The sequence below is a fragment of the Delphinus delphis genome, chromosome 8 (genome assembly GCF_949987515.2).
Source record: "Delphinus delphis chromosome 8, mDelDel1.2, whole genome shotgun sequence".
Classification (NCBI taxonomy): domain Eukaryota; kingdom Metazoa; phylum Chordata; class Mammalia; order Artiodactyla; family Delphinidae; genus Delphinus; species Delphinus delphis.
Window position 1 is genome coordinate 31,507,169 of NC_082690.1, and position 19,686 is coordinate 31,526,854.

Below are 19,686 nucleotides of genomic sequence, written 5' to 3' on the forward strand. Positions count from 1 at the left end.
TCTTTGACATAAATCACAGCAAGATCTTTTCTGATCCACCTCCTAGAGTAATGGAAATAAAAATAAACAAATGGGACCTAATGAAACTTCAAAGCTTTTGCACAGCAAAGGAAACCATAAACAAGACGAAAAGACAACCCTCAGAATGGGAGAAAATATTTGCAAATGAATCAATGGACAAAGGGTCAATCTCCAAAATATATAAACAGATCATGCAGCTCAATATTAAAAAACAAACAACCTAATCCAAAAATGGGCAGAAGGCCTAAATAGACATTTCTCTGAAGAAGACATACAGATGGCCAAGAAGTACATGAAAAGCTGCTCAACATCATTAATTATTTGAGAAATGCAAATCAAAACTACAATGAAGTATAACCTCACACCAGTTAGAATGGGCTTCATCAGAAAATCTACAAACAACAAATGCTGGAGAGGGTGTGGAGAAAAGGGAACCCTCTTGCACTGTTGGTGGGAATGTAAATTGATACAGCCACTATGGAGAACAGTATGGAGGTTACTTAAAAAACTAAAAATAGAATTACCATATGATCCAGCAATCCCACTACTGGGCATATACCCAGAGAAAACCATAATGCAAAAAGACAGAAGCACCCCAATGTTCACTGCAGCACTATTTACAATAGCCAGGTCATGAAAGCAACCTAAATGCCCATCGACAGATGAATGGATAAAGAAGTTGTGGTACATATATACAATGGAATATTACTCAGCCATAAAAAGGAACTAAATTGGGTCATTTGTTGAGCTGTGGATGGATATGGAGACTGTCATACAGAGTGAAGTAAGTCAGAAAGAGAGAAGCAAATAGCGTATATTAACGTATATATGTGGAACCTAGAAAAATGGTACAGATGAAGCGGTTTGCAGGGCAGAAGTTGAGACAGAGATGTAGAGAACAAACGTATGGACACCAAGGGGGGAAAGCGGCTGGGGGTGGTGGTGGAGGTGGTGGTGTGATGAACTGGGAGATTGGGATTGACACGTATACACTGATGTGTATAAAATTGATGACTAATAAGAACCTGCTGTATAAAAATACATATATAATTAAATTTAAAAATTCAAAAAAAAAAAGTAAAAGGGTAATTTTGTTTAGTATACTATCTTTGAAAGAGAAAATCTCCATGTGTTTCTAAGGTTTCTGTTCTTGTTTCAAGACTAGACAAATTTTCAGATTCTATTCCAGACCTACCAATTCAGGAACTTTGGGTGTGGGGTCCAACAATCTGTGTTTCAACAAGCCTCTAGGTGACTCTAATGCCTGTTAAAGATTGAGCACAAGTGGACTAGACTATTCCTCTATATACCACAACTATTAAATATTTAATGCATGTTTAAAAGTTATGATGAGACATAGGTAAAAATTAGGAAAAATCTCAATAAATTATGGACTTTATTAAAAAATTATGAATCAATGTTGGTTCATTAGTTTCAATAAATGTACAATACTAATGTAAGATGTTAACAACAGGAGAAACTGGGAGAACGTAATATTCAGAAACCCTCTATACTATATGTATAACTTTTATATAAATCTAAAACTATAATAAATTAAAACATTTTAAAAAATAAGATTATAATTGGCATAATGAATCATACCTTTTTGTTTAACACTAGTTTTCTTCAGCTGTCTAAGAAGATTTCCACTTCCTCTCAGAACTGTCTTCAAAGTTCTCAAACCCCAGTCATAATGTTGCTGAGGTGTCAAAAGTTCTCTTAGGTAAAGACATGGAAATCATAAATCATCAAATAGCTATAAGAAATTATTTTTGTAATCATATTAAAAGAAATACAGAATCTAACTACTAACACATAGAAATAATTCCTAATATTACATTAGTTTATAAAAATGAATCAAGCAACACAAAATAATCACTCAAGTAAAATGTTAAAGATGGATGGTTCTCAAGGATCAGGATAAACCTTTCACAAACTGGCTATCATCTTAATGAAGACACTAAATGATAACCACCTGTTACTTTTATTCCTAAAGTCTTTAATCAATCCATCTTGCTCTCAATCTCTGACACTCTAGTTCTCACTGTCTCTTAAGTAATACGGACCAGAATTCTAGGTTGTCCAAAGAAGCTAAAAGTTAATCTCTATTACTAGAAATCAGACATAAAAAAAAAAAAAAATGTGAAAGGTTCCCTCCAAACAACAGTAGGCTTTGAGTGGTCAGCTGGTAAATTAGTTTAGTAAGTATCATTTAGCTGGAGTACTCCAATAAAAATATTTTGCAGAAAAAACGTGAAATTGAATTAATAGTATTTATGAAAAACAAGCAGTTTTGAGCCAGACGTTTCTGTTATTCAAACTAAAATCTTTCTTACCAACACCTTGAGTACAATACAAAATTGTACTTATGAAAATCACCAATATGAAAATCACTGAATAGGTAAATTGGACAAATGTGGAAAATGGTCATTAATAACCCTGATCAATCATGGAACTATAAAATATTAAAATATTTAAAACAGGAAAACTCACCTGGATAGATTGAAGATAGCTACCAATTTTCTGCCCAACACCTTAGCATCTTTAAAGCCTTCTGAATAGAGAATAACTTCTGCAATAAGCTCATTGTCTGGACGAGACATGGCTACTGGCCTGAAAAGCTGTTTAAGGTTATCAGGCAGTTTTTGTCTTCCTCCATAACCTTTTCCAGCAGGATTCATAGTGATAAAAATTCCAGAATTAGAATTTATTTCTACCTGGAATATTAATTTAAAACATAGGCATCAAATACTTGAAACTGTAACTATAAAACATATTGCAAATAGAAGTTTTATTGTGACATATTTCTACACATACATCTTATACCTTAGCAAAAAGCAACCACTAGTGTGCTAAACATCTCCTTACTCAACATATAGTAAACTCCTTAGGAACTACACTACTTTATAGAGGCTCTTTACAATCAGTTTTTTGAGGCTGAAAGTTTAAGTGATTGTAACTAGTTTGAATGTCTATTCATTCATTCAGCATATGTTTACTAAAAGCCTTCCTTGTGTTAGGCACTTTGCTAAGTACACAGAGACAACATAACTCTGAACTAAAGTCAGTAATAGTTTATGCCCTTCTGGAGTTTATAGTCTATTGAATATTTGAAAGAAGCAATCATAGTTAATAAATGCTATAAGAGCAAAATATCATGAGAGTATCTAATAGGAGCATTTTCAACAAAGCACTAAGAATAGAAAGGCAGAATTATAATGTATAAACAATGAATGGGCAATCAGGAAGTAGAAATACCTAGAGTAAAAAACCTGGCTATAAAGGAAAGAAAACAAAAAGTGTGGTTGGAAGGAAAGATGAATTAAGGGAAGGTTCGCTTATGTTTTAATTATACTAAATATTATATTACAGTATCATTATATCTAATATAATATAATACATTATTAAGAAGGAAAATATGTGATTATGTTTAAAAGCCAACGAGAAATGAGTAGAAGGACAGAGATAACTCTGAAGAGAAGGTCCCTTGGAAGCAGATTCCAAAGTATAGATGGAAAAATTAGTTTGAGTTGGGAAAAAGGACAATTTTTCTTTCTAAGAGGAGGAACTGACAAAAAATGAACAGGGTAGAAAATAAATTTTGATGACAGAGAGGTAAAAACTGAAGAATTTCTCTTTTCTTTGTTAAGAAAGAGTTGAAACATCATGTAAGTAACAGGCAAGTTAGAAGGGGTCCTACTTCCTTGGTCTACCCTGAAAAACTTGTATTGGGAAAATGTTATTATGGGGAAGAGGATAATTTCACAGTTCTTTCAACTTTCAGTATATTCACCATTACACATTATATAGAGAAATCTATGTTTTACATACAAATAAGTTTAAGTTCTAATGACACGAATGTATACCTCCTATGGGGAGAAGTGAGCAACAGAAGAATAGTTAAGTATTTATTGTTTTAAGATTCATACAGAATAGTGATTAAAAACATGTATTTCAGAATTAGACAGACATGGGTTCAATTTCCAGCTCCATTTCTTATGTTTAACATATCAAGCCCTAGTTTCCTCATCCATAAAGTTAAAAAAATATAATAGTACCTAAGTCAAAGGATTGTTATGAGTACTAAATGAAACAATGCATAAAAGCACTAAGCACAGTGGCATAGAGTGATAAATGTTAGCAAATATTATTATAACTGGATTATTCAATATCAAAAGTTTGAAGATGGGGCTTCCCTGGTGGCGCAGTGGTTGACAGTCCGCCTGCCGATGCAGGGGACACGAGTTCATGCCCCAGTCTGGTAAGATCCCACATGCCGCGGAGCGGCTGCGCCGTGAGCCATGGCCACTGAGCCTGCGTGTCCGGAGCCTGTGCTCCGCAACGGGAGAAGCCGCAACAGTGAGAGGCCCGCGTACCGCAGAAAAAAAAAAAAAAAAAGTTTGAAGATAAATGGTGGAAATGGGACCCAAAAAGGGTGAGAAACTCAGAGACAATTCACAGGTAAAAAGGTTTAACACACTGGTCACAAATTAGCAACAGAGGTGCCAGGAGAAATAAAGATAGACTGTTTGCCTGAGTATGAGTAACGCAAAGTCTTATAAAATAGTTTAATTCTTTAAATTCCCAATATATGCTATACCTCCTTGCCAAGCAGTTCACATACAGTTCTATGATTCTTCAAAGCATCTTGAATTGTCTGGATTTGCATAGAAACTGCTGACAGTACAGATTCTTCTAGTCTATTGAATTCATCAAAACAACCCCAGGCCCCACACTTCACCAAACCAACAAATATTCGTCCCATTGACTTCACATCGATGCCCTTAAAAATAACAATAAAAATTATATTCAATAAAAATAATTAAAATCTCTAATAATAATTTAATACTTTATGTCATTTAGTGAGAAGGTAATCATTTCACCCATCTATACCTCTTTAGTTCTTTTTTAAGCAGAGATTAAATAGCTACTCTTTCAAAACCTAGGATGGTTTCAAGGAGTAAACAAAATAATTCATGTGAAAGTGTTCTGAAAAGTACACAGAACTAAACAAGTATAAGATTTTGTTTCAGTTATTCTTTAAGTCAAAATACACACAATGTTTTGAAAATGGTAACTTAATAAGAATTTAAGATTTTTCCTCTACTCTAATATAAAGCTTCATTCTGTATTTAAAATTATTTCTATGTAATAGTTCTCTTTAGAAAAGTTTTTGGACTACACTATGTGCAACCTCTCTCCATTTTACTTCTCAAATAAAATCCACTTTCAAGTGATTTAAAAGAAGAGTGATTTTAAAATAGAGCATTTCATATGTAAGTATGTGAAAACTATTCCAAACATCTAAGACACTATTATAGCGTTTGATAATTATTTATTCTACCTCATCACAATTAAAAACTAAAACTTGTCTTCCAAGAAGTCCACCTAAAGCCTTTACTGATTCAGTTTTTCCAGTTCCAGCTGGTCCGTACGGATTTCCTCCAAGTCCCATCTTCATGGCTTGAGTGAGAGTTAAGTAGCACTTGTCTGTCAGTGGAGTGTAAACCAGCTTGGGAGCATTACCCTACACAAGAGAAATATAAATTTCAAATATTCATATTCTATTCGATATGTACAAATATTATATAGTGTAGTTAAATAGCAATTCTAGTTAAAAATTTAAAAAGGCAAAAAATAGTTTAAAGTTGTTAACAGAAAAAATATACAAAAATTTTTTTAGTAATTCAAGAAACTTTCTAAAGCACAAACTGGAATTAAACTTAGTTATTTCTCAAGCATGTATTTTATTCTATCCTCAATTGACATACTGTCAGGTTTTCCAAATAGTCTCTCAAGTTCTTGATAATGTCACAAAGATATACCTCTAAGGCAGGCAAATCCAGAAACTGTATACAATTATACACTTTCCAATACAATTCAATATAATTATGTACAATAATCATCCTATTTTGTATTTTAAAATTCATGTAAATTACTTCCTGGAATCTTACAATCTTCAAAAATCAGAACTACTTTGGAAACCTCAAAGTATAATTAATTTGAAAAACTCCTTATGAAATTAATAATCTTAACCTATCAAATAATTCTCAAAATTGCTACTAAATTTTAGCGGAAATAGAGTCCAATTCAAGCTGCATTTTATAGTTTTTCTTTAATTTAGGTGGACAGATTTGGGTCTCAAAATACATTTCCTTTTTGAAAGAGCTAGCTGGCAACTCTCTTGACATATGCTTATTAACATAAATGTCAAATATATCCTTATGATTGACTCACTATGATGGAAGAAGGCAGAGAGGATACAGCTGGATTTTTTGAGAACAGGTTACATGAGCTAGGTTATTTGCTTGAAAATTCTTTTACCTTACAAACTGAGAATATTTAACAAACGTACTTTGACATATTAAGAATTGCACTAATTTTGGCCTTGTAAAAGGAGGCACAAACCAAATTGTTTCCATTGAGGTTGCCTAATATTCAATTCTCTTTAGATTAAAACTATATTTCAATCTGTATAAATAAATACTGCTCTAAGAAAAGGTATTTAGAGAATTCAGCACAACACTGCCACTATGTTAACTTTTTTTGTATATAGAATTTTTTCCAATATAACATCTTTTTAATTATGATGAAATAGAAGACAATAACACAAAAAAATTCTTAAAAGTTACAGCTAAAATAACTCTTTCATCCAATAGCAAATTTCCTTTAAAGTAAATAATTTCTAACTGGAAAAATTAAACATTTCTGCCACAAGTCATACCTGGTACTCATAAGTATACTGAAGTTCAGAATCCACCATTTGAACGTAACATGTGTGATTGCTTTTCATATAGAATCTAACTTGTTTTTTCCAAGCCCAGTCTTCAGTTGTATGAACCTGAACTTGGTTTAACTGCTTCACCACATCAATATTATGAATAATATCAAGAATAAGTGCTTTAAGTTTAAGCTCCAGAATGCCAGATTCTGTATACAATTAAAATAATTGGGGAAAACGTTAGCCTGTGATTTATGTACTTTATGATTTTATATATATATATACACACACACACACACACACACACACATGATTTCTCAATAAATGAATTTAAATGGTAATTTCATGATACATTTGAATAGTATAGTAATATATATCATGCAAGTCAAAAGAATGTCAAATCCACCAATAAGAATTGTGTGTGTGAAAACTAAGATATTAAAATTCAATGAAACCAGGGTTCTGGTTCCTTATGCAAGGGAGTAACCACACTCAGCCTGTCTCTCCCTCTGAATGCAGGTATAAAACACGGACAACATACATTGAACTGCTGTTTAGGACTCTGAAAAAGTAAAGAGTATCAGGCAAATTGGGGAAGGGAAAAATTAGAAGTGCCACCGAACCAGTGGTAAATTTACCTTTTTTCTTTTTCTTTTTCCTCTCTTATATCCATGGGCCTGGATTCAATGCTGCCAGAAACCCATACTGGTGTAGACAGAGAGAGGTCCAGGAGAAGGCTTTTAACTCAGACTTGAAAAGCAGAAAAGGAGTCTCAGCGCTGGCAGCTGAGACCCAGAAATGCCTAAAACTCTGAAGGAAGGGAACTGTCCTCTGAAATCAGAGGAGCTATGATCCCAAGACAGTGGGACTAACTCAAATTGCTCTTTTTCTCTCTTTTCTCCCATCAACTGGTCCAAGACATGGGCACAGTCACAGAAAGTGTGAAGGAGAGTACAGTACATGAAACTCCAGCTTTCTGGCCAGAGGACCAAAAGAGGAGCCCAAGGGAACCACAAAATCACTGCTAAGACCATGGAAGGGGAGAAGATTGGGAAAATGACCCTATAAACTTTATGAACTCTTGAGCTCAGCCTGAGCTGTGCAGACCTCATCCTAAACATTAAACCAAAGACTTTGATAACTGGCCACCAGGTGGCACACATGTGGGGAAGATCTCAAGAGTGTAGCAAAGACAGAACAGACATTGGAACCACAACCCACAGAAAGCTGGCTGAAACTTGTGGCCTGAACCCAACAAGATCACTTGCTAACAGAAAAATATCAACATTATCCAGCAAATTTAAATAAGACTCAGACTCTTATAACACAATATGCAAAATGTCCAGGATACAATCCAAAATCATTCAACATGAAAAGAACCAAAAAAATCAACTCACATCAGAAAAGACAATAATAAAGGTGAAATGAAGACATTCTCAAGAGAAGGAAATCTGTAAGATTCATAGTCAGTAAATGGGCTCTAAAAGAAACACTAAAGAAAATTCTTCAAAGAAAGAAAATGACAGCGGAAGGAAACTTGGAGGTTGAAGGATGGGCAACAGAAATGGTAAGCATCTAGATAAATATAATAGACTATTCTCAGGTCCTTTAAAATACATTTGACAGTTAAAGAAAAAAATTATAATCTCATGGAGTTTTCAATGTCTATAGATATCTATAGACATTGAAAACAACATAAAAAGGGGAGGATAAAGAAACCCATATGGTGGTAAGGTTTCTACATTCCACTTAAAATAGTAAATTATTGATTCTAAGTACAATATAAAAGTATGTATATTGTAATTCCTAAAGTAACCTCCAAAATAGACACACAGATGATTGATTGACAGACAAAAGCACAATAGATAAATTAAGATAGAATACTAAAAAAATGTTCAAATAACCCAAAAGTAGGCAGAAAATGGAATATTTTCCCATACCAGTATTCCCTGGATCCTCAGAACTTGTATCAATGTTAGTATAGTGCTCTAACTTATTCACCAGTTGTGTTTCAATCTGATGAAGACTATGATCTTTGATGGCATTTTCTACATCTTCAGTGAATTTAATCTGCTCTGCCAAGCATAATATCTAATGAATAAAGAGAAAAATTATTTTTTAAAGCTGAATTTACTTAGAAATATTTTATAAATTTAAGGAAAGATACCTTTTTCCAAATTTCCAATTACATATTGGACCTCTCTACCTGAATGTCTTACTGGCACCTCATATATTAATAGAGCAATACATTTGTAGAAAAAGCATGTGTGATGCAGCCCAAGCTTACTTCTCAGAGCTCATCTTTTACTATTCTCCTATAGGCCTATTTTTGGGTCTTAGAGCCCACCAAGCTTATTATAACCTAAGTGCTTTGTACTTTCTTCCCATGACTCTCCTCATAAATGGCTTCTTTTTAACCAGTAAGATGCAAAGATAACAGAGTATGATGCATTCTATTTAATAAAAAGAGTAATCTTCTAGCATTCCAAAATAATCTCTCAGCATACTACTGAAGTCTACAATTTCAAAACACCAATTTTATCCTAAATTAAAGTCTGTCTTAATCTTTCAGTCTAATACCCATAAACAGAAACTAAATACAGATCAACTTCATGTTTACATAAAATATGAAATATTAATGCCATTTGAGAGGATTTCTATAATATTATCAATATAGCAAGGTTACTGATAAAGCAAATGATACATTTAAACACCAGATTTTGTAAACTTGTATTAAAATACTTTGATACAGTTCTTAGATGAACAAGGGAAACCAATAACCTCCTTTAAACTAAAGACATGATCCATCATTGTATAAAAACACTAAACCTACTGACCAATTAACTACTGAACAGATTGTTTTTTTCTTATATATACCTTTTAGCATCCAGAAAATATCAAATGCCTCTATTTATCAGATTAATCCATTATCTATATATAATTTTAATACTTAATATAGCAGGCTAAGCTGCTGTTTGCTCTTAGAACATTGTACAAATACCACATTAAGTTCTTTAACAAAAGAGAAAGCCAATTAGTAACTTTGCAGGGCAAAGTCACCTCTCATACTTTGTAGTACAAAACTCACCAGCTTCTTTAATCAAGTATATGGTGAAGTGTTTAAACAGATCCAAATCTGCTTTGTGAGAAAAGACTTCGCTTTTTAATTTTCATATGAAAATCTTCACTTGCCACCTTGAAACTAATAGTCATATATATGGATTTCCACTCAGGCAATACTACTGAATTTCTGTATTATAAATAAATTTTAATAATAATGCACATCGATATCTCAATTTTTAACAGTCTGCTATACGATTTCTATGAGAGGCTAACTGAAATGATGCTCAAGATACAGTCTTACCTAATTCTCGTGTCACATTACCATTAAGATACCTGGACAAACACTAACATTGTCTAAAATGTAACGGTCGTTAAGGGTGCTCTGCAAACATTATATAATTTAACCTTCAAAATGAGTTGCCGTGGAGGTATTATTATACCCTCTTAACTAAGTGTCAAAAGGAATCACTCAAAGTATAACTGGAAAAGGTAGGATTTGAACCAAGGTTTGTCAGATTTTTTCTACTTTATCATGCTGCCTCCTTCCCAGACCAGAAAGTGCTTTCTCTACATTATTTCAGGTCCTTACAAAGATGTCTTTAGAGAACTGAATTAATAGTACACAGTAACCTGTACCAGACATTCATGTAACCAGTTATACTATTCAATCCCCTTATATAAATGCTCTTGAGATAATTTTTTCTTAACATTAACTGCTAATAAACTAGAATTCTTTGCTTTGATAGATTATGAACTGTATACATGTTTAGTAGTTCATATTTTTACTTGACTGCTCAGAGCCCAGAACTAAGTTTCAGGCTCAAATCCAGCAACATTCTCTAGCCTGTAGCTCCCAGTATATCTCCTGATATAACTGTCATTTACTCAATCTAATTATTATGCAATTCTTACTTTTGTATATTTTTTAATATTGTGTCTTTTACTCTAAGTCAATTTAAATCCTACCTGGAAGTTGACAGAGTACTAGGAAACATTTCCAGAGATAATAAAGCATTTTAACTCTGACTTTCAATGGCATTATTATTCATCAATGACTACTTTTATTTTTCTCTAAGAACAAGAGTTTTTAAACATATTTTAGTTTGACTTAAACAGCTAAAAGATACAAAGTGATATGAGTGATAAAATGGCTAAGAATCCAGAATGTTCCAAGTTTCCTATTTAATTTCTCATGCTTTAAAAGAACCAACATAAAATCCTGTTCCAATAGCTACTAAATGTTTTAATCTGAAAAGCAAAAAATAGTTAGGTAGATTTTCCTGTGAGAAATCATAGAACATCTCAATGCCTGCCTTTCATAGTCCCTAAGAACTAAAGTTCCTGATGTCTTACCTCTGTAGTGTTAGTCTCAACCAGCAATAAAACTAATCCTGAAAAAGGCAGGATATCTAACCCAAGTCTTAGTGCTACACTTTAATAAGGCCCAGAACGTTTTGTAAGACACATATCTAGCATCCAGTGTTTCAGGAATGAGCTCCTATGAACACTGACCTGTAGCAATCTCTATAACAACCATGAAACCTAGCGCTCTTCTTCCCTGCCAAAGTTCTAGTTAAGTACTGTGATTATGTTTCAGACCAACACTAACACTACTAAATTCCCACCAGCTCCAACCTCCTAGATGAGTCCATGGGAAGGGTGGGAGACAATGTTAGAGATCCTGTGCCTCTCCATCAATGATGGACTAATCATCTGGAACCAGGAAACTAATACATGACTAATTCTGCCTCCCAGTTCCACTCCCCAATGGCCTGGGTAGCTTAGATCTCAGCAGGTCTTCTGCTTGTAAGCATCTGAATTATGGCAAACTAATGGAGCTAGAAGAGAATTTCACTATTGTGCTGCTCCTCCCTCACATTTAACAGCTGAGGGACTGAGACTCAGATATTAAGCAATTAGTCAATGTTAATTGTTAGATAAAGAGAAAACAAAGATCCCAGTTGTCTAAGCCTCCTGACCTCTAGGTCAGGGATCTTCCAATGACACCATGCCTACCTGTACTCTAGACATAAGCCCCCTTACCTGTGAAGGGAAAAAGGATGGGTCAATTGCACCTTGAGAACTTCGTCCAGCAGTAACACATTCCGTCAACAACTCTTTCAAAGTTTGCTTCATTTCCAAGGCTAAATCATTTAACCAAGTCTGAAAATAAAATTAGAAAATATATTATTTCTTATTACACAAGTCATAAAACAAAAACACAAGCTAATGACTCTATTCTTTTATTTCAGGAGGAAGGTTATAATTTCTTATTGATTCTCACACTCCCAAAATGTGTTGTATGGTATATAATTTTTTATTAATAAATGATTTAAATGAAGAAAACAATTTTTTCACCTCTTGGGATAATGTTAAGTGTGAAAACTCAAAAATTTGTAGTTAGTTATCACTATCACCATCTATACAAACCAAAAAAACATGAACATTTAAAAACTAACCCATTCATTTCATCATTATGATAAATCAAACTAGATAGCTGGGCCAATAAATTAGAGTCACAATGACTAGGTAAGTCCCCTGGCTCACACTATCCTGATGATCTTATATTCAGAAAGCTGTAACCATAGGAAGGGATTGCTTCATTAAGGTGAACCATATTATTTAAGGAGTTAAGATCCCTCTTCAAACAAAACTAATTCTGTTTCAAGGTCAAAACAATACATTTTTCACTCATTTGATTATAGATAAAATAACAAAAGTTTAAACTAAAGTTAAAATAATAATGATGATTAATAAAAATAGCATGAATATTTAAGGATCACTACTTAACTTTTAAAAACTGTATCATTTGCAATAAAATATAAGAGCAAAAACTACAATCTTAAATAGCTTTTCATCATTACCTTTTTTAAGTTCTAGCTTTTTACTGTTTATCTTTAGAGCACTTTCCAGTATTAAAAATAGCACAAACTTTTGCCCAGTTCAAAAGCCACTGCAGCTAAAGAGTAAGAAGCTCTCAGTGCACGGCAGCAGACACCTACTCTGCTAATCATCACAAGAGCTCCCGGAGCGCTGCACTACACCCAGCTGCTAAAAGCTCTTTCTCTCTCTGTTCATCCAGTCCTAATAAAATCACAAGAAAGGAAAACAACAGCAAAAACAACAAATCTCTTCTCCAAATATGGGAGCTACTTAACAAACCTTCTATCCTTTCAACCACTTGATTTATATACTCAACATCCAATAAAATGTTGAGGCCTAACCAGGAATGGACTTTTTACTAAACTGTACAGATACATGCATGATAAGGCATGGCCCTGACTTGCAGTTGAAAGATACCTTTAGAACTTAAAAATTACAATTCAATGTGTTACATCCTATTGCTGTTGGCTTTAGCTGTATAACTGTAATAGGCTTTTGACAGTTCACTTCTAGTCCTGCAGAACCAATTAATCAATAGTTGTACTATAAATGCACTAGTTTCAAGTTTACTTGTTCATTTAAATCATCTCATACAACTCAGATTTTAAAGAAAAAAAAAAAGAACAAAGACTTATTGAGCAGTTATGTTCCAAACACTATAGTGTACCTAAAGCCAATTATCTCATTTAATTTTCAACAGTAAGTCTTTGCTAGTAGGCCTCCCATTTTACAGTTAAGAAAACTGAGACTCTAAATTATATAGCTGATAAGTTGTGGAGCTACAATTAATATCCAAGTCTTCTTGACTCCAAAGCAAAAGTTGTTTTCAAAATTACATGCTGCCTTCCAAAGACTAAAAATACATACTCTCTTTAATATCAAATCATTCTGAACCTAACAAAATAAATTAGTTTTTAAGATATAAGTTTCCAAAAGGCCTAAATTAACCAACTTACTCTACAAATTGACTGAATTAATTTTGATACAAAGTTCATATCGTTAATTCTTTATACTTTCACACTTGAAAAAGAATTACTTACCTCTACGTTATTTGACAGAAGAACTTTGTTTTTAAAAGGTACAACTTCTCCCTCTAAAGATTTCATTGCAGTTATATGTTTTGATTCCTCATCAAAGCACACACTGTTAATGCCTACATTACAAAAGCAACAATTTATATGCAAAAGTTTCATTAAAGACATAATTATTAGACAGTATATATGATTACCACATAATACATAAAGTATACTTCATAATATAGAATATATTTGAATTATATTAATTCAGTTATATAATGAAATAGAACAGCTTTTCATAACCCAAAACTGGAAACAACCGAATGCCCACCAGATGAATAGAGAAACTGTGGTATATTTGAACAATTGACTATTCTAAGCAATAAAAAGGAATAAAATATAGTTTTAGGTATCTTGAAACCATTATGATGAGTGAAAAAAAACAGGCACAAAAGAGTGCATAAGAATACGTACCAATGATTCCACTTACATTATATGAGACAAAAAGATAATAGGGAAGGGGGAGAGCAAACAAGATTTCCCTTCCCCAAAATTTGCACTCACTTTATAGTATATAAAAAAACACATTACCTAATTTTGATCTTTAGAAAAACCCTGTAAGTTATTATTTACAATTTAAAGAAAGAAACTAGATTTCAGAGAGGTAAATTAATAACTAATAAATAGCAGAGGTAGAGCTCGAAAGCAAGCTTTCTGATTCCAAGAGCTCTTTCTACTATCTTCCACAGGCAAAATCACAGTTACAGATATAAGCACTCTAACGCTTCAGATATACAGTGGTTAATAAATACTTCTGTAAAGCACCAGAGAGTAAATATCTTAGGTTTTTACAGGTCATAAGGTCTCGGTGTCAATTACTCAACTCTGCTTGTAGCACAAAAGCAGCTATAGACAATAATGGACATGGCTGTATTCCTTCCAACAAAACCTTATTGAAAAAAAAAAAAAAACAGAGAGCTACTCAGATTTGGCCTGTGGGCCTACAGTTTGCTAATCCCTGACTGCAAGTGAAGATGATGAAAATTTTTTACTTCTTAAAGTTAATTTGAAAAATACAGTTCTTTTCCAACAAATAATATTTCAAGAAAATAATAATCATCGTGTTTGTAGCAAACCAATTCTGAATGCAATTACCCAACTAAAATGATTCAACAACATTGAAGCATATTACTCTACACTATTACTCTACACTTTTTACCAGGTAATCTCACCTCTTCCTATAGCCTAATTATCATCTATACACAGATGACTCCCAATTTTACATCTCCATCGCACGTATCTCTGCTAACAATAATTGCCTACTGAGTATCTCCACTGGGACATCACTCAAGAGACCTTAAACTCAATAATGAATGGACATGTTCTCCTTCACTTCAGACCTCTGCACATCCTATTCCCTCTGTTTCCCCATTTTTCCTCTAGCTAAAACCTATATTTTCTTCAGATCTCACATGAGATGTCATCTTTACATACCCAAAACTGAGCTAAATGTCTTCACAGATGCAGCTGTAACACCACATACTTATGTCGACCATAGAAATTGTCGTATATTATATTTGTCAACTTACTAACTTGCCTCGTCCACTAAACTAGAGTTCTTTGAGTGTATGACCTGTATTTTATTCAACAGTCTGCCTAAGAGCCTAACATAATGCCTGGCAGATAACTGAAACTCAATAAATATCTGTTGAATAAATGTTCAATCTTACCAGCAAACAGTTTCTTAAGGTGAGACTGAATCACTGATGAGTTAGTAGACTGGCCCAGTATTTCTAATAAGTCATCATCACCAATAAAGTAAAATCTTGGGAATGCTGAGCGTTTTTCCTAAAAAAAAAAAAAAAAAAAGAATAATCTCTTTTCAAGTAATTAAGATATTAAAGTACTTTATAATTTATTATATAAGATTGTTTTTAAAAACATGCCTCCAATAATTCATTTAATGATTTCTGACATCTTTGAAGCTGATCAAGTATCGTTAGTAGAGAATTTCTGATTCCTGCATGAGTAGTTAACGTTGTGACTCTATTATCTTTCTTGATGTCAGTCATTATTGATCTGCAGAAGAAAAAAGTTATTTTCACATCTATTTTAACAGTTTTTGGCTGAAACAGGGATGTGGAGACTTTTTTTTTGCTTGCTTAAAACAAACTAGTAACATCAGTATAACAGCAATACATTATTATACTTCTAATAAATAATCCTCAAAGTTAATAATACTCCATTACCATTTTTTAACCTCCATTATTGCACATTCTCTTATTTCATTCACTCACTAAACAAATATTAAGCCTTACCTCATAGAGATAATGGCCCAGTGACAGAGAAAGATATTAAATAATTTCTCCAAATATTCAAATAAAATTATGATAAATGCTAAGAAAGAAAAGCACAAAGGACTGTTTTGTACTAAGAAAGAATTAGTAAAAGGCTAATGCGGAAATCTCTAACCTATGACTTATTTGAGGAAGTAATTTAAGCTGAGATTTGAATGATGATGAAAAAGAAAAAGGCAAAGAATAGGAGGGAAACAGTTTCTGGCAAAGACCCTGAGAAAGAGCGTGGTATGTTAGAGAAACTAAAGGCTAGAGTCACTAAAGTTAAAAAAAAAAAAAAAAGAGAGAGAGAGAGCACAGCACAAGAAAAAGCTAGAGAAATGGACAAGGAGCAGATCCTTAGATCTGCTTTATCCTCAGAGCAATAGAAAGTCATTTTAAAGTTTTACTTAATGGAATAAAGGAAAGAAGTAATGTGGACTTCATTTTTAAAAGATTACTCTGGCTGTTGTGTGAAAAACTTACTGGAGAAGACAAGAATAAGAATTAGTCAAAAGATTAGCCAGTAGTACAAGTGAGTGACAACAAAAATACTTCAGAATAACATCAAAGAAGTAGAGATATAAAAGATATAATAAAATCGATTAGTAGGTTAGAATCAACAAAATTTGGTAACAAATGGATTTGGAAATGGAGGAAGAGGTCAAAGATATCCATTATGCTTCTGCCTTGAGCAGTTAGGTGGTACCATTTATCGGGAAGAAACCAGAGAGAAAAGAAAAGGGACTGTAGGAAAGGGACTGGGGGTAAATTCATGAATTTAGTTTTGACATGTTGAGGATATTTAATACATTTGGAGCTCAGAAAAGAAATATGAGCTCAATAAATAAGTTGAGGAGACCTCAGCAAATAGATGAGAATTGATTCTGAGAGTGGTTAAGATCATTAAGGAGAGAACATAGAGTGAGAAAACCTAAAGCTGAAAGGTGGAGAATGTCTACATCTAAATGTTTAGAAAGGGCTGAGGACTAGGAATCAGGAGTGGAACCAGAGAAATGGGCAGAAAACCAAAAAGGACAGGATCACAGAAGCCAAAAGAACAGACTTTCTAAGAAAGAAGAAATTTTCAACTCTATTAGATACTAGTCAGAGATAAAGTAAAATGAAAAATAAAAATGCCCATCAGATTTACAATGGGAAAGTAATTGGTAACTTTAAGAAATACTAGGTATATATTAGTAATATTATTATTACTATTATACTATAGAAATATTATTAATATAGGTAGAGTGGTAAAGATAGAAACCAGATCAAAATGATTCAAGTATATAACTGAATGAGAGAAACTCATTTCTCAGAAGGATCCAGTAGGAAAAAAGTTGAAGACACAGATGACGCTAATAATGTAAAAGTAATTAGCTTGTATTAAGTACCTCACCATATGAATAAAAACCATCATATGTGTCTTTGTCTTATGTAGTTGTACTGACCTAAAATCTTCATCAAGTCTGTTGAAGCGCATCTGTTCTTTTGGCAATGCTCCACGGCCAAAAATGGGTTCCAAATATACCCACTTTCTCTGAATGTGGTTTAAATTCTGTAGGTACTCATCTAACTCTGCAAGTTTTCTTTCCCAAATTGACACTTTATCTTCAAATCCTTTATAATAAGGAGAATCCTTTAAGGACTGAAGAAGGCACCTATTATCTCCAACTTGATTTACTATATCCTTCCAGTCTTTAATCAGCTTGATAGTTCGACTTTGGCTGTCTTCATAATCAACCAATGTAAATACTGCTCCAACTCCCCAAAGATCAAGTTCTCGTAAAGCTTCTCTGATTGTAATTTCACCTTGTGCACGACTATTTAAATCCTATTTAACACAAAATATTCATATTTATTACTTCAACATTATCATATAAATAAGTTATATCTATTTTATAAGAAGATATATTTTTACTTGACTTTGCACCATAAAGAAAAAAAAAATTTTAAGTGGATTATTTTCATAAATCCAAGAGAATTACTGGCAAATGTATTAAGGGATATCAGATATCTAGTTCACATGGTCAAATATATACAGAGTTCTGCCTTATGCTTTTTACTTCTAAAAAAAACCCCAAAATTTAAGCATCCACTGCAAACCACAAAAATATTTAAAATTTTGCAGAACTCAGCCATTTTATTGTAATTTAACTGTAAGTTCCAATACATCTAAAATGATTAGCAACCATCTAGAATTACCTCCTACAGCAGTCATGCTTTATAACCTTATGATTATCTACATATGCTCCAGGATTATCAGCAAAGATGAAAGTATACATATTAGATAATATATTAGAAAATAAAACAATTTGACATCAAAAGTCCTTTTTTTTTTACATTAAATGGGCAGAACACAAAATAGAAAGTCTGCTACTTATGATATAATTGTACAAGTTTTACTTTCACCTGAGACCTATGCTAAAACTGATTAGCAAATTGGTTCCTTGTTTAGTTCTCTGTATTTTTGTACCCCTTAACTTCTATTTATAATATACCCTATGATTTTAAATGTATTTTATAAAATGCTTTGTACTTGTTTGCTTTTTGATTAAAGCTGACTTCCTTCTTAAAGTAAGACATATTTTATTTCAGATTTTTTCTCTCAAAGAAGGGGTTTATATTGTTTCTATAACCCCATCGATAGATTCAGATGTATTACTAATGAAAGAATAATGGAAAAATGGAACACTGTCACTATTTTAAGGGAAGAAAGAAATTTAACTTGCTGCTTTATTTAAATAAAAAATAAAGCAATATGTCAACAAAGGTCAGATCTATGAGATATTTATAAAAGTGATTCTTACTTTAAGGTCTGAAGCTTTGGCAACAATTGTCTCAGCTACTCTAAGCAGATCACCAAACAGTAATTTATCTAGACTAGTCCCCCGAGGAAGGCCAAGTAGACGAAAAAGGTCAAGCCAGTGATCTGGAGAAAGATGCTCCCCTCTCACATATTTCAAGATAGGGACTGCGATCTGTTAAAAAAAGAAGACAAGAAGACTTATGTATGTATATATACAAGCAAAATGTAAATTATTATTTGATTTTATTATAATTATCTATAAGATTTTTAATTACTGTATTATCTTATTTAACAATCTTACAATCAAATTCTTAAAAAGAATTGTATAAAACTTTTTATTAAACATTGCTGTGGATACATGCAAATTTCCCTTGGTAGCTTGATATATTTTAAAATATGACCTAAAATATTTCTATTTTTATAAATTTAGGAAATGACCTACATCCTAAATATGCTAAATGACCCATATCCTAATTGCTAAGTTATAAATACTCCACTATATAACTTTAACCATAAATTTCTTAGTTATAACTTCTTTCAAACTGAAGCAGAAATATCAGTAACTTCTATGGTTTACTCTATACTTTCTATTTTTTTCATGTAATGGAATCATTAAAAATATATAAACTAAAATTACAGTTCAGTCACTACATAATAAAATGATACATGAAAGCTCCAAACACCATTTTTAAATAGTAAGATAAGTAAAACTATCTTACTTTATATTTGTCAACCTCTGATTGTAATTTCACCGTCATTACTGAATGTTCTTCAACCTTTCTTAATCTGTCATGCCAATTCATCAAAAATTCCTCAAACAGATATGTCTTAGTCCTG

At 32.7% G+C, this 19,686-nt stretch overlaps 1 protein-coding gene across 1 annotated transcript in view; it reads right to left on the reverse strand.

The window, feature by feature from the left end:
* DYNC2H1 (dynein cytoplasmic 2 heavy chain 1) overlaps positions 1-19,686 on the reverse strand; it is a 366,248-nt gene that overhangs the window by 291,284 nt on the left and 55,278 nt on the right. The window contains exons 24-36 of the mRNA XM_060018033.1: positions 19,569-19,683; positions 18,851-19,021; positions 17,492-17,874; positions 15,651-15,783; positions 15,435-15,552; positions 13,729-13,841; positions 11,849-11,968; positions 8,683-8,833; positions 6,746-6,951; positions 5,366-5,548; positions 4,622-4,804; positions 2,515-2,738; positions 1,624-1,739 (exon numbers count right to left, since the gene is read on the reverse strand). Of these exons, the coding sequence (XP_059874016.1) occupies positions 1,624-1,739; positions 2,515-2,738; positions 4,622-4,804; positions 5,366-5,548; positions 6,746-6,951; positions 8,683-8,833; positions 11,849-11,968; positions 13,729-13,841; positions 15,435-15,552; positions 15,651-15,783; positions 17,492-17,874; positions 18,851-19,021; positions 19,569-19,683 (2,216 nt within the window). The remainder of the gene's footprint in view (positions 1-1,623; positions 1,740-2,514; positions 2,739-4,621; positions 4,805-5,365; positions 5,549-6,745; positions 6,952-8,682; positions 8,834-11,848; positions 11,969-13,728; positions 13,842-15,434; positions 15,553-15,650; positions 15,784-17,491; positions 17,875-18,850; positions 19,022-19,568; positions 19,684-19,686) is intronic.